This window comes from Falco rusticolus, chromosome 7 (assembly GCF_015220075.1).
Source record: "Falco rusticolus isolate bFalRus1 chromosome 7, bFalRus1.pri, whole genome shotgun sequence".
Lineage (NCBI taxonomy): Eukaryota > Metazoa > Chordata > Aves > Falconiformes > Falconidae > Falco > Falco rusticolus.
In genome coordinates, this window is record NC_051193.1 from 52,262,038 (window position 1) to 52,282,915 (window position 20,878).

The following is a 20,878-nucleotide window of genomic DNA, read 5'->3' on the forward strand; positions in this document are numbered from 1 at the left end:
ACCTAGCCAGCTGAGGAGGGATTCTTCAGTCGTTTTCAACTGATATGCCACTGTATCCTAGAAATCTCTCCACCAGCTCCTGCAGTATCCCCCTAGAAGCAACCCAGGAACCCGTGCAAAGAACTGGGGCATGTATGTCTTGGGGAGACAAACCCAGTGAAAGACAGAGACAGGGAACAGGCAAGAAAGGATGGAGTCTCTTTTCCGATAGGAAGTAATGGGGAATAAAACCAGGCTGAAACACTTGTTTCAAAGTGGATTTTATTCCAGGCATTAAACAGATTCTGGCACATGCTTTCTTCAAGAAAAGGGAAAACAAATCTGGGCTCCACATAAATTACATCTGGCAAAGTGCAACTTACAAGTGAGTGGGGAAAATAAACCTTTTGAAATTTATTTCTTACAACAGCAGTTTCAGCTCCCCTTAAATAAACCCCCACCATTTCACAGCACATGAAAAAACATCTGATACAGTAACAGTTTTCTTGAAAGGTATTACCAATGCAAATGCTCTGTCTTGACAGTCAAGGGGGCTGTTTAAAGTAAACAGGGAAACAAGGGCGAGCAGCTGCTTCTTCTGACTGCTAAAGACACAAATCATTGGGCCAAATTTGAGGGCTCAGCCAGTTTGCTTCCAAAAACCCCACTGGAGTCCTGTTCCAAAACACAGCACTGCGTGGACCCTGGGGGAAAAACCCGCAGATTAACACAGTTCCTCCTTCTCTTCAGTGCAGGGGAAGTGGAAAGTATGTTAATAATGAATCTGGACAAGACTTTGTTTGTTCTGAGGAGCTTAGTTTGCCCACACTTGAAAAAAACCTTTTGTAATGCACCTCCCTGTCAGCAACTGCTAAAATCCATTGAAAACCAATGGCTTCCAGAAGATGATGTGGGGGGATGTCAGCACTGGGCCTACGGGGAGGTCCTGTGAGCAGTGCTTTAGCTGACAGCAGAGTAAGCAGTGGGGAAGTGACCTCAGGAGAACATGTCCAAAACCACAGACTTAGGACTCTGGTAGCCCCCAACTCCAGGAGCACTTTCAGTTATTGACATCTAGCATATGTCTACCTTTCCCCTTCTCTCCCCCAGGCTGGGGCACCTGAAGAAGGAGAGTGTCCAGTCTTCAGCTGCCCCAGCTCACAGCCCCAAACGGAGGCCAGCTCGCACTCTGCCAGGCGGTAAGCAGTAGGAAGAGAGGCACAGATCAGCACAGCTAGTCCAGGTACCTCCACTGCGTTGGAGGTGCCTCCAGCACTGGAGCCAACACAAAGTCAAGGGCAGTAGCCAGTGTGCTGACACGAGCCCTCTGAACCAGGGCTGGCCCACAGCTCGGAGAGCAAAGCTTCCGTGGTCTGCAGCAGTCATGAGAATTGTTTGTAGAGGAGCTGGGTCCTACTCCTAGCACAGTTTTGAAGAAGGAACTGCAAGAAAGCTGCGCACACAGTGGGAGCAAGGAGGAAGGAAGCAGTACCTGGTGGTGGAGTGAACATGCTGTTAGATGCAACCCTTAAGCTGCTGGTGAGTGAAACGGAGGAAGCTCAGATCATGCACTTACGATGCATTTCGATGAAAATACATAACCCTTCAGCACTTCATCGTATACAGAGCTTATGTACAGTACCTGCTCAACGGCCTTTCATCTGTCTTTGCATCAACTTTTTTCAAGCTAAGTATGTGAGAACTTGAATGTTCCTGTCTCCCACTGCCTAATGATGCTGTTCTGGAAGCAGCATCTCCTGCATATTGTTGTATAGAAAAGCAATTGCTAGCAGGATGGCATCTCTCCCCCAGTGGATTTGTCTTTCCTGCCCTCTTTCTGTTCCTACTATTTTCTTTCCTTCTCTGCTCTTTCCTGGCCTCAGTCATTCAGGCCCAAAGCAATTCTATACAGGAAAAGAGAAATCTCTGCAGAGTCAGTGCCCCTGTTGCCACACAGAAGTGTGGCTGCACCATGCTGTACGCTTGGGACCAAAGGGAATTGCCTCCTGAGTTTTCACAGATTGGGCAGGTCATTCATCTGGTTAATTGGTGTCAAGATAGTGAGCTGATGTCAGAGTGAAGGGGGAAACAGGAAAAGAGCTCCTGCCATATGAATGATTTAGTTTTTAAATAAAGAACCGAGGACAGAAAACAAATCCTCCAGTTCTCACACAAACACTTCTGAGTGCATGCAACATTTGAAGAACAGTATCTGTTCTTTTGTCAACTGTTTGGGCTAATACCAAGCTAGGAAAGAGAATTAAAAAGGGATAGAGACATGATCAAAAGCAGCCAGCTGTTAGAATCCAAATGAACATCCTGTTTCTTCTACACCAGATCAGAAAGAATCCAGGCAATCAATTGCCTCCTGAAGGTGGCCCCACATCTGGCTCCCCTGCTAGGCTCTTGGAGAAGAGGACTGGTTTACAAAACCCAGTCCAAGAGGGGAATTTAACAGACCTAGTAGGAAAAGGTAAGGTTGTGGGATTTTTTTTTTTTTTTAATTTGAATAGGTAAACTTACCCTGGCAAGTCTGAAAACCCACACTCAGCTACAGCCAACTGGTAACTGGGAGCAGGACTGGGATGCTAGCTAGAGCTGTCTTTGGTATCTCCAGAACACAAAGGAGCAATCTCTCAGGGCAGGCCTGTACTGTGACAGCATTTGTGCAGGGGGCAGTTTCAGCTTCACCAGCTAACCTCCCCAGGGTGCCTACAGGGAGGAGAGCTGGGTGTTGCAATGGGAGCAGTCCCAGGCCTTTTTGCCTCCTCTTTCTAAGAGCAGGTAAAAAGCAACTAGACAGCAGGATTGGGTGGCTTGTCATGCCACCCTGTGTTCACAAGGGCCTGCAGAGCCAGCAAGAGGCCTGTGCTCTTGCCTAGCCGGCAGCGGGAAGCCTGCAATGACATAGGGGCTGTGCCCTTCTGCCTTTCACAGCCAGGAACTGGGAGGGCTCCGGCCACAGGCCTGAGACAAGTGCAGCGGCACTGTCAGTGTGCGTTGCCCACACAGCTCTGTGCATCACCTTCAGTGTGGGATGCAGTGGGCAGTGTCTGGTAGCACCAGAGAAAGAGCAGCCAGAGAATGGTCCCAGCTTCCCCAGCACCCCAAACTGTAGGCATCCATCTCTGACCAGCTCTTCAGGAGTGTGGTACCCTGAACCCAGGTCCAGCTGCGCTGCCTGCAGGCTTGGATCACTTGTGGAGGCAGGGCTGGCCTTCCACTTGTGAAAAACTGAAAGCAGGAATTCAGCAGGGAATAGTCCCCTAAACAACCCCTGGTTTATGCTGATAAAACATAATTGTTCCTTTTCCAGCTCTCTTGTCAGCATTGTGCAAACCTCAGCCCATGTGGCTGTGGGGAGGCTACTGCAGGCAGATGAAGGAACGGGCCCACCACAAAGAGGTTACAAACCTGCTCCTGGGGTCTGCTAGTTCCTTTCCAGCCCTTTCACTCATCATGGTGACTCTTCTTCTGGCCAGTCCTCACCGAGACACACACATGCATAAATGATGCATGATGTTAGAGGGAAAAGCCAGGAAAGCCAAAGAGCTACCAATGTTTGTACAAGCATCGTCGTGGACTCTGGGTGCAGAGAAAGGAATGGATGGGGAGAGCTGCAAGGCAGTTCAGGTCACTCCAGGTATTGGGCTGGGTCCTCCCTCCTCTCTAGGTGCAGCTGTGCATGGACATCAGCTACAAAGGAGAACTTAAGACAACAGATGGGAAGATTTCAACAACTCTCCTCATCTCCCTCTCACCCCCAGCTTCTTTGAAAAGCTCAAAAACACCAAGTGCTCAGCTGAAATGGTGGCTTTCTGATGGGCACAATGAAAACACTTAGGGTCAGACATATAAAATCATTCCTCCCTTCCCAATCCCCCTCTGTTCCCAAAGTCTCATGCACAGAGAAACAAGGAGATCTCTGTGCTACCATCATGTTGCTTGTAGCAGCTCCCACTGCTGGCCAGGTACACCTGCTTGGCAAGGGTTGGTCACCACTCTCCTGGTCTGGTTTTCCAGGCAGAGACCGCTGACGAAGTGTTGAATGAAACTGCCTTTCATCTTCCACTTCTGTGAGAAGACAAAGAAGAAACATGCTATTACTTCCATTTAACCATGAAATTGTGCCTCTCCTTCAGGAACTGCCTGAAGGAGAAACGTTGAGCATAAACCTGAAGTAAACTCCAGCAACTGGGAAGACTGAAAATCTGGGTATGGGCAATATCTCCAAAGCACTGGTTTCTTGTATTAACAGTAACGATACCTGGAGTCTGAGTTTAGTTGAATTATAAGGCTAGATATTCAGGAACATCTAGAAGGCAAACATCACAAAAAATCAGCAAATAGTAGCATTTTCAAAAGCATATTATGTTCGCAGTTTCCCTGCCATTCTTTGTCCTGCTTCTCTAGGCACCCAGATACTGTCAAAACCTGAAACTCTTCTATGGTTTCTTTCCAATCCACATAAAGCAAAACATTGAAAGCTCTCCCAATGTGGAAAGCAATACATCCACAGAAAGCAAAAATCACACTCCTTGCTGCTTGATTAGATCATATCTATCTCTCTTCCACATCTCCTCATCTCTTCTTTCATCAAATTCAATACTTTTATCAGCACTACGCTGAAAGCTCCTCATAGCACTGCACCCTTCTCAGCTGGTCCTTCTTCATAATCTTATCTGCCCCGTCACCATTTCAGTTTGCAAGTGTCCATTTGATAGCTTCTCTGTACATATTGCTCTGCTTCCTGCAGTGCTGTCCTCCGGGTCTGCTCCCCTCCGAGCATATCTACAAGGTCCCAGATACAACCCTTTCCTAAAGGTCCACTTTGGCTGTGCTGCTTTCCGGGAAACAAAACATATGTCCTAACTTTGAATTGTAAAATCTGTTGGGAAAGGGCTGTACCTTCCATCCCTGCTGGACAGAACTGGGCCCATTGTGGCTACTAGTGAAGAGAAAAAAGCAGAAATGGGTCTGTGGACTTGGGATCTCCCAGGTGAGGCTGTGCCACTTCCCTCCAGTGGGGCACAGCTAGTTATTGGATGGAGTGCTCCAGACCCGGAGACTTTCCCATCACCCTCTTCAGTCACACTGATGACCCAGTTAGAATTAGGGTCTGGGTGCTCAGTCAGTAAAAAGCTAAGGAATATTATGAGGATGTTTTGGCTAACCCATGAGACCGATGAAGAAAAAGAAACAGCTTGACACACTCATGGACCAAAAGGCTACTGCAGAAATTATGTGCAAAAGGAATAAAAAATATCCTGTAATATTTGGACAGCATCAAAACCTACCAACGTTTTAATCCTTGGGTGACACAGCAAATATTGTCATATGCTGTGTGGTTTAAGATATCCAGTTCTGTGCAAAAATTGCTGGCAGCTCTCCTCTAGATCTGTGTGCTAGTTATGTTTCTTGGAGGGCAGGGCGGTTGCAAAGTCCGGAGTAATCTGTTGCTCCTGTGTCACATATTCCTTCAAGACTAAATAACCAGAGGCAGGACCACTGTGCCAGCACTGCTCGCCCTGCCTGACAGGATACCACTGAAGGTGCACCACTGTTTGAGCAGCAGGAAGAAGCTGGTTTTAATAGGTAAGGAGGCAGAGGAATGTAGTGATGATGGAGAAGAAGATATAAAGCAGTCTGTGCACTGCAATGCCCTCACCAGCTGCTGTGATCCACTGCCTACACAGGTCTCAGAGCCACCTGGCTCTCATCTGGCAGAAGTCTCTCCACAAAGAGCTGAGGAAGAGTTAATACCATAAAGCAGCAGCTGTAAGATATGGAGTGGAAAGCAGGAGGTTGTCTCCACTGGAAAGCAGCATACTGTGCCTAGCTGGTGTGCCATCTGCACAAGTCTCCCCACCACTGTGTCCCAGGGTCAAAGGCACTCCAGCAGAGAGCCTCCTGGCTTTCTCCAAAGCACACCTACTGTGCAAAGGGAAACTCTTCCTTGCCCTCCACCCTCTCCCTGCCTCTCTGCACTTGTGAATTCCCAGACTTCACCTTCCCCTGCATGTGTGCTACAGAACAGCTGCCATTTGTCTCTTCCACACACCTCATAGCCCACCAGCAGACCCTGCTGTAAAGGAGTATGCTGTTAAGAGATTTGAAATGGAGGACCAGTGCAATTACCAAGAGACACTGCTTTTCTTCTCCCCCCTAGCTGTTCAGGAGAAAACTAGCACCACTGGGAGGCTCGCTCATGTTAATTCCTCCAGATCAGAGACCTGCTGCCATGTCATCTCTCCATGCTGAGCAGGTACCCACTGTGATGTCTGTAGGGAGGGCCTACAGCAACAGACACAGCAGAACACCAGCAAAGATTTACCAGAGCACATTTTCTGCTGCTGACAAACTACACCAAATCAATCAGCTTCCCAGTGAGCCACACCACTGGAAAGCCCAGCATTTCATCACCCCAGATCCTTATGATCAAAAGAAAGTGGGGCAAGGATGGGGAAGAGGCAGAAGGAACACTGAGAAGGTGACAAGAGTCAAATGTAAGGCTCATCCAGGCTGCAGGGAGGTACCGTGTACGGAGCTATTATAAACTGCACTGACAATAAAAGCCGAAGTAGGGCTCCTCATCTCAATGGAAATCATATTTTTGGAATGATGGGATCTACCCTTTCTTTTGCTGCCCTCCATGAGATACCAGAGCAACTCCCCTGAATTCACCTGAACCTTTCACAAGATCACCCTGCCTGACTGTCAGGCCACAGGATTACCAAGGACAGTCCAACACCTAGCCCTGCAGGGACACACCATATCTCCGAGCCTTGAGGAGGGTGGGCAGTAGGAATGGGTGGGAACAGGAGATAAGATGCTCATCTCCCAAAGTCAGCCATCTCAGAGCTGGACAACTTGGTCTAAACCAGTCACCTGGTGACATACTTATGGAGGGGTGCAAGGTACAAGCACCTGGGAGAGCTCAGCTTTCTCCACAGACCACAAGGGGAGCCTGGACAGCTAACTTTTAAATGACAATTATGATTCCCATCTTTAGGAAAAACAAACACAGCAGACCTTCTGCATACACAGCCAAACATGACAGGGAGTCCTCTCCTCTCCTACGCCCAGATTTATGACTTGCCTGTACTTGGAAGGAAAGCTTTTCGAAGATATAAGCATTGCACAATCTGAAAAATTTTGGCTTTAAAATCCTTCTTGGTCTCTATTTCTTGTGCAGATGGAGATAATACAGTGTACTGGTCACAACCGTGGAGTAGAGACGGAAAAAAAAAAAAAAAGAATGCACATTTCCTTTAAAATGTTGTGTCTTGATCCTCTTCCCCAATGTTAACCAAATTTCTCCCCACTTTTTTGTAAAGCTCTTTTCCCCTCTTTATTATCTATCATTGCTGAGTACTTTGAGGTGGCTGGATAGAAGTACTCCACATACAGTTACTAAGAGAAAAGTCAGAAATAGCCAGCTCTTTTCTACCCAATATATACAAGAGCTGAAGGTGTTTACACTAGTAATTACCCTGTAATTCTTCAAGGTAATCAAAAGTTTTCTTTTAACCCCAGCAATCCAATCAGTTCAAGGTTTATCTCAAGATCCTAACAATAGGATGTAACACTGAAAATGTAGTGGAGTTGGCCAAGCTCAGGGAATACAGCTGAGAAGAGCAGATTTTGTTGACTAGGACTGAGATGCTTCGGACAGATATGTATGGAGAGCTGATAACCAGAATGGTCAAGGATGCTGCAAGTTGTAATTGAATGTATTTGCAGAGCCATGGGCAGCCTGTAGCTGGTGTTGAAGGTGTCAAACACTAACTTTCAAACACATGAGCAGACAGACTGTGGTGGAAAAGCTCACAACACCATTCAGCAAGTACTGTCTCCCTTTGAGCACTGAAATTTGTAAAACTAAGAATCACAACTGAGAGAAACTCTTGTCTCCTGAAAATTCCTTTCAAGCTACGGCACACTGCCATATTGTTTTACCTAGTTATTGTCATGAATATGCCGAGTCAAGTGCTTCCAGAACAGACAGGTTTTCATTCCTCCTCTTTTCTGATAGTGTATATAAAGTTGCATTTGTCTGCACTTCAGGCAATATGATACACTGAGAAGCAAGGTGGGAAAAATTTCCCAATCACATTCAAAGGCACACTGGATTTCAAATACTCTTTGTCTCACAAGAAAACTTGTCCTCATTTTCAGGCTCAGGTCACATTCCTTCAGCACATTTTAATGAAATATGGCTGTTTAATAGGATTTCTCAGCATGCTTCTTGTTCTGTTGGGAAATACTGTGCCAATGTTTCTCATTTTCTTTCTCTTGTTTTAGTGTCTGACTCTCACTTTGCCTTCTATTTGTCCTCACTACAATACAAATTAAAATACCACTCCCACTGTCAGTCAGAGCCAAAACGAAAGCTAAAGGCAATAATTTATTGTGCATTCAACTAAAAAATGCTGTTCTCCAAATAACATTATGGATAACATCCATCTGGTTTGAAATCTAGTTCTGATTATGCAGAATAGCTCTTGGCTGGTCTTCTGCTAGCAGTGCCAGCTGTTGTTGTTGAATGATCAATGGGATCATGGTGCCAAATAGATTTTGTTCCTGGTTCCTTTAAACCCATGGGAGAATGGTCTGACAGAACCAAAAACTATCTATATTTTTACTATTGTCTCACATCTTCCTACTTGCAAACTTCTAGACTTGTTTTGAATTAATACGCTAGACACAGCTCATAATACTGTAAAGCTGCTGCTAGAGTATTACATATAGATACAAAATTATCTACCCTGTAGACACACTTAATACACAACAGCTGTGCAGCATGGGCACAAATTCAGTATGTTTGAAAGTGGAAAGCAACTTTAAGCACTGTAATGGTGCTGTCGTAAGGATCTAACCAATCCAATCTGGTGACACTAAAACAAAAGCCATCACGTGCCCCATCTTTTGTCAGAAATCTTATTTTTTCATCACTCATAGACATGAAATCCAGGATCAGAAAAGTCCAAATGTCTTCCACCACAGACCTCTGATGACAGTGACACCAGAGATGTCCCAAGCTGGGCTTTCATCATGCCACCATCTCCTCTCAGGAGAAGAGGTATGATGCATGCTGCCCAGGCTGACTCCCTTCCACCCAGACCACCTACTCGGGGCTCCCACTTGTCACTTCCACCTCTCTGAAGTAGCTCAACTCCCCCTGCTTCCTCCAATCCCACTCAGCTCGTCCGACTTTCTGAGAAGCCTCCTTGAACTGAGGAGTGGCTACACCCACGAGTAGTTTGAAAACACTGCTCTCCCCACAGCACTCGCACTTTGGGCTGTCAGTACCCACAGGGAGACAGGCAAGTTGTAGGGCAGCTGGGAGAATTTGTTCTTTCCAGCTTTACTCTTTCATTTCACTCTTTAAAGTTTCTACAGTAGTGGCTATCTCCTTAAAACTCAACCTCCCAAATATCAGGAGAAGGAATGGCATAGTTTGCAAAGATGACTGACTTCTAGCTAATTAAAATCCAACATCAGTATTAACAATTACTGGTGTGTTTATAGAAAGAAGGGACCATAACAACATTCCTCAAGAACACAGCAAACTTGAGCATTGCAAGTAGAACTGGCTTTAGAAATCTGAAAAGAGAGTTCAGGACTTCAAAAAACCCCCCAACATTTCAGAGGATTTAAATGCAAATTAGATTAAAATTCAAATGTACTTCTCCCACCTCATCCCTTCAGCCACAAGGCAGTTTGGAATGGCAGCTGTGATTCAAATCAGTCTCTTAATTATTTGAAATGCTTAAACAAAATCCTTGCTCACAGTCAGTTGGCTAAATCATCTGCTAGGTCAAGTCCTTGATTTAAGTGCAGTTTGTTCACATAAGGTAATGGAAAACAACAGCTCACATCCTTAAGTGTGCGTGCATGTCTTTATAAATGAGCTTATATATAATCAACACATCAAGGCTCAATAAATCCTGTTCCAGCAGCAGAATGGGCTTGGTTGTGTTAGCGTGGATTAATCTCTCTTCTGGCTAGTAGGGCTTGGACTCCTCCCTGCTTCAGGAGACCCTTTTCCTTCCATGACAGGGGAGGCTGTGAAAGACAGCTGATTTTGGCAGCTGCTAGCATCCTCCCTGCTGCCAGGGAAGAAAATGCTGCAAGGCATCTAAGGGGAAGCGAAGTGACCTAATTACACAGCAAGGGGGTGAGTGATTACTAACAAGAAAAAGGAGCAGGCAAGCACAGCCTACCTAGGATATCCTTGCAAGGCTAATATGAACTCAAGAGTTTTCCCAGCATATTCATGGTGACAACTCTTCAGGACATTTCTGCACTAACCAGCCCTCCAGAGGAAAGTTTACACAGGCTTTCCATAAACACACAAGACTGGATTTCAGTGCTTTCCTTCAGGAAGAACTAAATTCAGAGATTCATGTAGCATTAAAAAGTACCCAACAGAAGAGGATCCTGGTTGATGACTGGTAGCAAGCTGAGCTGTCTCCTGGCTTTGGGCTATCAAAAAAATAGAAGTGCCAGAAAACACAGAGTCACAGCATAGCCTTAGATGACAGAAGACTTGTTCTTTCTTGGTTTAGAGGGAAGCACAGGAACTAGAGATGAAACAAGCCCAGTCCACTGTCTGCTAGTGCTGTGCTGTCACCTGTTGTGTTTTGCCCAGTTCTGATAAAAAGGCACATCGCATCTCTTTGAGGGCACTGGGGCCATTGCAGAGGCCATCTCTTACCTAGTGCTGTAAGGTAAAATGACTTATGTGTCCTGACAGATCAGGCATGTCCATCTTAGAGACAGCATAAGAGTCACAGAGCTGCATTTTGTTGGGAACACTGTTGCTGTGTATTTTTCCTCAGGGAGCAGTTTGTGTAGAACATACAGCGCTTTATGTCAGCTGGTATTTCTCATATGAGTTGCACCCACCCAGTTTTAAAGGTCTTTTCACATGTCCAAAGACAGCACAAAGAGCACAGTTCTCTCACTTCTAAATAAGTAAACAAAAGACAGCACTCACCACCCTTCCCTTGGGTATCTCAAAGCATTTGCTGCTTATCTACCCCTCCCTGATGCTGTGCTCCACCCATGCACCAGTCTGGTTGAACATAAATGTACCCAAGGAGCAAAGTCAGGGTGCTACTGAGCTAGAGCTAACCACGCTGCTGAGGGCCCAGGCAGAGCAGACACCCATACACTAGTGTGGTCTGCACTTCCCACTTTGGTCGCGGCAATTTCATACATCCGAGCTTATGAAACACACCAGAGGAGACGCAGAATACAGACGGGACTTTGACAGTACTAGGTTTTCCCCTGCAGGCTACACTGACGTAGGAACACTGGTATGTGGCAATGAAGGGATTAAAAACAGGTGCACAGGTACCTACCTGTCTGCCATCTTTCTGATTGCAGGCTTCCAGTGTGATTTGAGAGCCAGTGGAGAAGGAGGTAATGGAAAGACACTTGTCCTGCTGTCTAATTAAAGGGTCACTGAAAACCCACTCCTTTGGCATAAGAAAAAGAAAGGTTCCATTAGGATCATAAGAGTGAGCAGATGAGGGAGAAAGAGTTTTTTCTATCAGATATTTCAAAAACCTGTATCCTTTCTTCAGCTCTTTACCAAAGGCTCCCTGGGAAGACTACAGCAAGTCTTCACCTGATCAGAAGTTTATGCTCAGGCTTGGTGCATCATGACTACTACAAAGCCTGCAGCTGTCTCCCTTGACCATCTGAGCTGTCTGATTAACCCTGGATCCCGTGCAACTCCCTGATCTGCAGCTTTACAGATTCAGGCATACAGAGCAGGGGGGGCCCCAAGCCCTGATTTACATGGCATGCAATTGCTTCTGCATATTTTACATAGTGGACATGTTCTGTAATAGGTATCTGGGACCCACAGATTGTCAAGCGAAGCAAAACACATGCAAGCATACTCATGGACTCACATGTATCACCAGCACACGTAAAGCACAAGCCACTTCATTTTTCCCTCCTCTCACTAGATGGATACTCAACCCTATCAACTATTATTGTTATACTTGCCCCAAGGAAGAAATATAAAATGCAATCAGTTTCAGAGATTTCAGACAGTAATGACATGGAACAATGAGTCAGATTAAATGGCATGTTGAATGCTGGCTGCAAACTAGTTTCTAACCGTTAACAGATGTGAATATGTATTTTCTGGCATAAAATATCCTACTGTGACCCTTAACTTTCTCAGGCTGCTTCCCTGCTGCTTTCAGTCACCAAAAGAAGAGGCTGAGTGCAGATCTTCAGCTGGTACAAACTAGCACAGCTCCGCTGCAGTTAGGAGAGCTGCACCAAATTACTGCAGCTGGGTCTTGGCTATTTAAACTCTGTTTGGGCTATATACTGAAATGCATCTGCAAAACAGCACAATTCAAGCCATCCGCAGCTACAGCTGAACTGGCAGACCAAGGCACCTTTCTGATCCTGGGAAAATCTCTTAACTACATGCCAGGGTACTAGCCAAACATACCCCAGGACCAGTTCTCGTGGGTTGGCCAATGAAGCAGAGTACACCCAAGCAGTGATCTGAGCGGGAACAGCTACGTGACTCAAACCCTGGCTGCACACCTACTGCACGGCCTAGTCACACCCCTGAGCATTCAAGCACTACTGTTGCTTTTGAATGATGAAAATCTTCCTACTCTATGCCTGACTGCTAGGTCTGTTGAGCCAACAGAACTCAGAGATGGGCATAGCTTCTTTTTCTGCTTACCATTAAAATCATTGCCATGGCCAAATTCTTTGTTCATTCACCTCTGTACAAACCCACCAAGGCCAGGGATGCCTCTTCATTCTCAAGTAATAAAAAGGGCAGAAGCAGGAGCAAAGCACCGAACTGAAGCTTGCCTTACCTGAGTGACAGGTGGATTGCTCGCTGTCCCTTTACAGTTTCCCATGCCAGCCAACGTATTCCCTGTGGTATCCTGTGCCCGAGACTCCAGGCATTTTCCTCCTTGTTTAATTATTCCTGGAATCAACTCCTTTTCAGGAATCCTTAAAGTAAAATGACAGTTGCATGGTGCTTCATAGACAGAAATGTCCAAAGCACTTTCACACATACAAGGGCATAACTGGCCCCTCACTGTAACACAGTCCCCTTTATTTGACAGAAAATGAACAATATCATGCTATCCACTGGAAACGTCTGGAGGAGGCAGAAGTCAAGGGAGAACTTGGTCAGAGGGCTGGTACCCTTTTGTTTCAGGAGGTATAACAGGATTTTTTGGTATACCCCAAGCAGTTTAGTGTGATGTCTCTTCTGGAAAAGATCATTGCCAGTAAAAAGCCATATTCACACTGATATATGCTGTTTCTGCCTCCCCCTTTTCCAGAGTTTGCCCCCCCGTGCTAGCACATATTCACTGTCTCATTGGTAGCAACAGAGGAAAGATCTGTCAAGGGCAGACTACAGCTGGATGTTTTAGCCTTGACCCACGTTAGTTACAGACTTTGTTTGACTGAGATGTAAAGACGTGTTGCCAGGGTGTGTTAGCTAGCAAGTGCTAACACCACAGCTCTACCCAGGCTACCTCCCAGCAGAGCAATGATATGATGCTACTGCACCCTGAGCCAGGGCAGGGGAAGCCACAGGCACAGCTGGTTCTCACATCTATCAGGGCTTTCTCTGAAACGCCCACACCTCTGCACTGGGGCTGTCCAGCTCTACTTGGCCCAAGTACCTCCAGGCAGAGCACCCAACAGGCAGAGACCAAGCCATAACTGGGAGGGATGTAATGCTCTGGCACTTGTCTACACCCCGCACCTCTGAAAACACCACTGTTGCACATCTCTGAGGCACAACTGTGTAGGGCAGAGCACAGGGCTCCTAGAGGCAGGAGCAACAACCTTTTGCAGAGGTGTGATGATACAAGCCAGGAAATCACAGGAGATTTCTCACCAAAAAGAACAGAGGAAAGCCTTTTCCAGGCATAAGTCTCTTTTGCCCGCTGCCACCACGGATCGGCTTCTCATTGTGACCCACCTCCCAGATACTTCGTTTCTACAAGCAGAGAACTGACTCACTTGAGCTCGGGGTAGACGTTCTCCAGATACCACTGGAAGGATTTACAGTTCAGTTTGCGTCGCTGCTCCACTCGGTCTGCAACACTGGAAACACAGGCAGGTTGTTGAGGATAAGGCAGTGAATAGAAGGGAGGGGAACAGTGAAGATTGGCCAGGAGGTTTGAGGGAGACTATATGACTTTTTCCCATTACTCATTCTCCCACGTAGCTGTTGCTGGTTTCAGAGCACTAACAGTGACCTGAGGTGAAAAGGAGGAGAGAGGCAAGTGGCAGGAAATAGAGAAGGAAGACAAACACCTTCAGCAAGCAAACCTTGCACTTCCTTTGGCTCAGAATGACGGCAGGGCCCAGGTCCTACAGTGTTAGATAATACATTGCAGTAAAACTACTGCAGGACCAGGAAAGCGTTTCTGCCTCTGGGTGCCCCTGTAGAGGCATACCATGAAATCTGCACAACAACCAGCTCCTGAAAAGGCCTAGAAAGTGTTTGTGCTCGGGTATATACAAACAGTTAATCTGTGTGTGCTAGAGTGCATCTCTAGCTCATGGCAGCAGCTCTAGGTTCAGGTGGGGTTTCAGACCTAAAGGACATAATTATTTGCTCTTAAGCAGTTTTGGGAAATGGGAGGGGTATAGGAGAAAATTAACGTCTGAGCAACTGCTGCAGCAGTCCTCCCACTGCTGATCTGCTTGGCTTTAGCTGGCTGAAGAAGAGGACTTACCTCAAGGAGTCCTGCTGAGCAGTGACACTAGGGACTCTCCTCTTCAAGCTATAACACTATATGGGTCTGTTGGGAAGCACTTTCAACTGTACCCATGCTCCTTGCCACCCTCAGCCCACAGAGGCCATCATACTGCCCATACCCTCAGGAGAATGTACTTAGATCCTATATTCACATCAAAATTGTGGGGAAGGAGGTTCCATTTTAGGCCCAGTTGACAGTGATGGCGTCAAAGGCATTTGCATTCTAAACTCTGGTTTTAATGCAGGTTCACAGGGCTGTTACTACAGGTCAGGAAATTACCTGAAATAAAACCCTACAGCTCTGCTCCAGCTCTTATTCAGCCAATGCTACCAGTAAAGCTGCTAGGAAGTCTGGGTGAACAAGAACTGCAGGTTTTGCCCCTAAAATACATGAGCAATTTATCTGTGTCCAATATGCAATGGTCTGGTTTCCTTTGCAAGCAGCAGGGTTACTTGCTATTTGGCCCCAGCTCAGCTGCTGCAGTCAGCTCAAGGACAGATAAACTAAGTAGGCAAAGCTATTTGTACTAAAATATGTAATGCATCATGATAATAAAGCACAATATACAACAAAAAAAAGTGTGTGTGGGTCAGACCAAACCTGCTTGTCATCAAATAACCAGGAGACGCATCATTAACCAGTGCCCATAGCTATACATTTGAGATACAACTGCATTTGCCAAGTCCTTACGCTGATACAGCAATAGTTGCTTGTTCACAGGCAGATAAAATCCACAGATACATATCATTCCTGGGATTTTTTACATTTATTTGGGAGTCATAGGGGTTTGTTAGCACAGAAAGCAAGCTCTTCCCTCATCCCAGGTTCTGGTGTCCATCACTGATTCCTGGGTCACAAAGAATGTTTAAGCCTGTAACAGTGAATCCCACGTGGACTGGAGACAGCTTTAGCAAAGGTGCTGTAAGGAGCACAGTTCTGCACAGAAGTGGGCTCAGCAGGTGCTGGAGACAAGTCACAATCAGACTGTGTTTCTAAATGAGATGTCTCCCTATTGGCCATGCTCTCTCCTGCCCTACAAACCAGGCAAACCACCCATTCCTCATCAGGAAGGAGGGGAGTGCACCAAGTGCAACCTGCCCCATCTGCCAGGTAGCTACGCTTGCCCCAGGATTCTGTATCCACACAGGAACTTTGGATCAAGCTCTGCTATGCATAGTTCACATTTTCAGAGCAGCTGCATGTGGTGTTAGAAAATATTCTTATCTACCCACTTAAAATGGTAGATTTTAATTCTGTAATGGATTAATAAATCTGTAATTGACTCATTACAGATCCCTTCAGCCTTCTGCTCACAAATGATCTATGCAGGGTTACTTGGGGAAAAATAAAGTGAATTAGAATCAAACTTTGTTAGCCAGACACTCAAGCTGCAACATCCCTGGCAAGCCAGCTATATTCAGAGCATCTCTGTTTCCCACACTTAGCACCAGAGAAGATCCCAAACCTATTTATTGCTATCAAGGGGCTCACCAGAGCCCTCCTACCAAGGTTTGGGGGCAGCTTACCTTCCAAATGACTTCCCAATGGCAGATGGCCGGGCCTCATAGTAGTACTGCTTGTATTCATCCATCCACACCTCTGCTGTGCGCTTGGTGTTCCTGCATGGGCATTGAGGAGATGCTTTGCTGAGTGCTGCTGGAGAACCTGCCCTCCCAGCAAGTAGGCACTGGCTGGGCAGACCCAAGGCCTGTCTGCCAGGGGGGAGTGGGGGGCAGTCTCAAACATGAAACACAATGTTCAACACGGATGGATATAGATTGAAAGTCTACAAAGCCTTGCAAGGATAGTTCAGTTCAGAAGTTAAAATTTTAACAGCTATAGTTTACCATGATTTTTTCACATTTACTCCCTCTGCAGAGACACCTGGACTGACTGTCACCATCATCCTACTTTACAGTATCCCCTTCACCAGATTAGCATAACACCATGGAATAATTCAGCTTGGCGAACACCTCCAGGTATCACCTGATCCAACCTCCTGCCCAAAGCAGACTAGCTTCAGGTTAGGTCATGTCATTCAGGGTCTTGTCTGGTCGAGTTCTGAAATCTCCAGGGATGGAGAGTTCACCACCCTCTGGGGCCCTGCGCCAGTGCTTAACCACTCTCACTGTGAAGCACTTTGTCTCATCTGGTTTTTTTCTTCCCATCTGTCCAGCAGTGGAAGTTGTCCTTAGGGCTTGTCTCAGAGCACATACAGCTCAGTAGGACCTCTGGACTCAGAAGCAGCTCAGAGACAACAGAGATGACTGAGGACTGCTGATACACAGGCACATGTCATAGGGCACTATCCACAAATGGCCAGGGTCGCTCTGGGGTACTGCTCCCTGCCTCCATTGCAGACTGAGAAAGAAGAAGATGCACCAATAGAAACAACAGAGAAGGGAACAAGTTCGGTTCACAGAAAAAAGCAATTCATCCTTCCCTTGAGAACAAATGCTCAGCCACAAGCTGTTCTCTGTCATCAGGCAGAAAGACAACAAAGAATTCAGGCTTATTTAGACATGCCCAACATCAAGGTGACCTGGCTGCCACCAGGCACTACCAAACACCTACTTGATGTAAGTCAATGCATTGCCCTCAGGGAAGTCATAGGGATGACGCTTCCTGAACACGTGTCCCACTCGACTGCAGGGAACAATCTCCAAGCTGCCACCGCACATCCACACTCGGAAAGAGAGTTCTGGAAGAGACCCCAAGAGTCACACAGATGCAGGCAGATTAGAAGCATTTCCAAGAAGGGCAACTTCAGCAGTGTGCCTGAAAACTCTGCTCCTCTGCTCTACATGTATCGCCTGCAATAACAAAACCAGGAGGAGTGATGCCATGGTGAGAGCAGAAAAACTGTTCTCCCTTCGTTAAAATGGAGGCAACCCTTGTGGCTTGGAGGCTTCCTAGCCTCCTCCAGTCCCACTCCTCTCTTTGGTCACCTGAGCATCTCAGTGAGACACCTTTCCCTTTGACCAGATCTTTGTGGTTGCTGTCAGGCCTTCAGGATGGCATTTGGCAACGCTGAGATCACCCCCACTCCCACCTTGTTTTGGACTGCTGTAACACTACATCCCCACACAAGGATGGGAAAAAAAAAATGGAGAAGAATTTACTGTGTAAAGCAAATCATGAGGAAGAAAAGGAATTTAGGAGACAATGAGAAAGAAGAGGACAAGATGAGGACATAGGGAGTAACTCAATGTCTAGAGCACAGTCCTCTACCTCATACCTCCATGTTATCTACCCTACAATATCTTGTAATTCTTGTTCTGCTTAGCTCTGTTAATAAAAAAAAAAAAAAAAAGTGGATGACTGGGTTAGTTTGTCACCACTTGCCTCTGCTGCAGGAGCTACTGAAAGCAGATATCAGTCTAATAGTGTGACTACAAAAATACGGAGAGAATCCTGCTACTTGAAGAAATCCCGCTGGTCCTGAAGCTTAACTTAACATTTTGTTAAAGGATTAGAAGAACAGAAGCTTTGATGTACAGGCACTTATTTGTATTACGGAAGAGATATGACCTTGCTCAAGCTTACAGGTCCGTCCTCGCAAATTTAATCACTTCCACACTGGAGGAGGGGTTTTCCACTTGTGTGTCACGTGGTAGTGAGAAGAGAAGGAAGAAGAAAAATGAAAATTAGCTGAGTAGTTTGGTAGTCCTTACCAAAAAGGCTTCAGATTGTGTAGACTAATTACTTCAAAAACTTTACTCAGTTGAGATCTCCCTCCAGTAATGCTTAAATCATGGGACTCTGATGTTTAGAAATTAAAAAAAAAAAAACGGTATTCAGATCTAATAGCTGTTTCAAAGCATGTACACACACTAACATCTTCCCAACCTTCATCTTTCTCCATAGCTTTCCTCTCTAGCTCCTGGGAAAGGCTGTTTAAATGATGTGTTTTGGGGGAGGGGGAAGATGCTGTATTTAATCTAGCTTCTAAGTAAACCCCCATTTTATTAGACTGTATTTTGGGGCATTTCTTACTAGCTCTTGTCTGTCCCTGACTCTTCCCTAGAGGTTTTTATTTCAATCTCTTTTCAACAGGGAGTTCCAGCTTCCAAGAGAGGAAGGACTTTAAAAACAACAACAGAAAAAGGCCAAGACTTAAGTTTCTGTCTGGTGGTGTGTCCTGCTGGTATTTGCTCTCCTGGAATGAGGTTCTGACTCACTCCAGCCCATAACAAAAACCAAAACTCTCAATCTAGCATGTGTAACTTCAAACGATGCCCATTTCCCAGGAAAGGATTCCTCATGCCATATTGGTATCTTAGGCACACAGACAGACTGCATGTCCAGGTTTGTAAGTGACAGAATTCCTTAAAGAAGGGGCAAAAAAATGCAGGCTTTGGGCACAGAAGAGAAAATGGAGATCAAACAGCTTATTAAGGACTTTCATCCACCCTATGATGAAAAGCATAGCAGAACTTTTTGCTGTGTATTTTCCAGGACATGACCTAGTCCATATGTGTTTTAAATTACTTAATCACTGTGGCTTTTCCCTGTCACAGTGGAAAAAAAGGGGTTTACCAGCTCACATCCAGCTGGAAGGATATTTAGGCAGCTGGTAATTGCTGCCTGATCATTTCTATGTACCTGCTGTGTGTGTAGAGCTTGCCTGGCTCTGTGCCCTTCCCATACATTCTTTTATCCTATTTCCTCACAGGAAAAAAGTTTCAAAGAAGTAGTTTATTAAAAATTGCCTTAATGGGCAGGGAATGTCCCATCTCACCCACCCAAATTAGTCAGAACCACTCTTCCAAATGGTGACCTTATCCAAACAGTTCCTTTCCACTCAGAATTGCAATTTGTAGTAAAAATAGTGTTTCAGAACATTATAAACATTTTTCCTTAATAACAAAATCTATATTAAAATTAAGTATGGAAAAGTTTTTGGATTTTAAGAGGGTAAATTAACCATTCTGGATATTTCAAGGAAAATTAATATTTTTAGTTGTCAAATACAGGTTGGTTTCTACCCCTCTGACATGCAACAGCAACAGGATCAATGTAGAAGCCACTGGTTGATTTACTGCCTCACATTATGCTGAAGAGCTGAAAAAAAATTAGCTCTAAAAAAGAGAAGTAGTACATTCTGGTTTTAAAATACCTTCCCATTGCCATGCTCGTAGTGGTGGTGTGGCAATGTGGCTCAGGGACAGGCTGCATTAAACAGAGCATTGTGCACTTAGCTTTGCTCTCTCAGTGAAGAGTGGAGGTGCAGGACAAGGGACAAGTGATGCGAGACAACAAATTTACAGGGAAACCACGCAAGACAGAACTGGCAAGCCCCGTGTACCTGGCCACTGACAGGCTTTACAAGAGCAACATGAAGGAGAATGAAACAGTTCTGTGGAGGCTGTGATCAGCTATGTGTGCAGGAATGGCTGTGGGTGCACAGGTGACTTACTGCCACGTACAGCAGAGAGCTCTGCTTAGCATCAAGCTAAACATATGCACCAAATGACAACACTGGGCTTCAAGGTGGGCAGAAGCAAACAACCAAAAGCCTGAAGAAATATTCTTTCTCTGTATTTGGGGTTTACAGCTTTTACACCGTTGCAGCTCAGAGGCTGGCAGGATGGCCAAGTGGCTGGTTCTGCAGCTGGAGCAGGGCTGGTAACAGCAAAGAGCTGAGTGTGGCTGTGCAGAGGAGTCTGAGGGACACAGGACAGGGGATCTTCATGCCTGGGTAAAGGCTGCCTGTTACTTCTGCCTACAGTGCTTAGATGATGCTACTAGCACAGCCAGCCCCACTAAATATCTCTTTTTAATATCATGAATATCATTAACCTGAAGCAAGACCTCAGAACACAGAGAACACAAGCACTCATTATTAGATATTTTGTTTTTAAAAAGTGGTACCTTGATATTCTGTTATCAGTCAAAAACATTATCTCCTGGTTTCAGAGAGCATTTCTGAAAGAGGCAGCTGTCCCTGCTGTATTCAGAGAAACAAAAGTTTCCTCTTCCTGACTGTTTCTTTCTTTCTAATTGGTCCTCCAGGTGCTAGAAAACACCATATAAATTCTTCTTTAATGGGTTTTATGTACAAATTGTGACATTTATGGAAGCTGTAGAAACAGAATAATTTTTTTGACAGTGCT

General features: G+C 45.6%; 1 protein-coding gene across 1 annotated transcript in view; it reads right to left on the bottom strand.

The window, feature by feature from the left end:
• Positions 1-243: 243 nt before the first annotated feature.
• The window catches only part of GALNT16 (polypeptide N-acetylgalactosaminyltransferase 16), a 76,949-nt gene continuing 56,314 nt past the window's right edge, over positions 244-20,878 (bottom strand). The window contains exons 10-15 of the mRNA XM_037395649.1: positions 17,337-17,463; positions 16,289-16,381; positions 14,017-14,100; positions 12,846-12,987; positions 11,349-11,465; positions 244-4,053 (exon numbers count right to left, since the gene is read on the bottom strand). Of these exons, the coding sequence (XP_037251546.1) occupies positions 3,916-4,053; positions 11,349-11,465; positions 12,846-12,987; positions 14,017-14,100; positions 16,289-16,381; positions 17,337-17,463 (701 nt within the window). The 3' untranslated portion in view covers positions 244-3,915. The remainder of the gene's footprint in view (positions 4,054-11,348; positions 11,466-12,845; positions 12,988-14,016; positions 14,101-16,288; positions 16,382-17,336; positions 17,464-20,878) is intronic.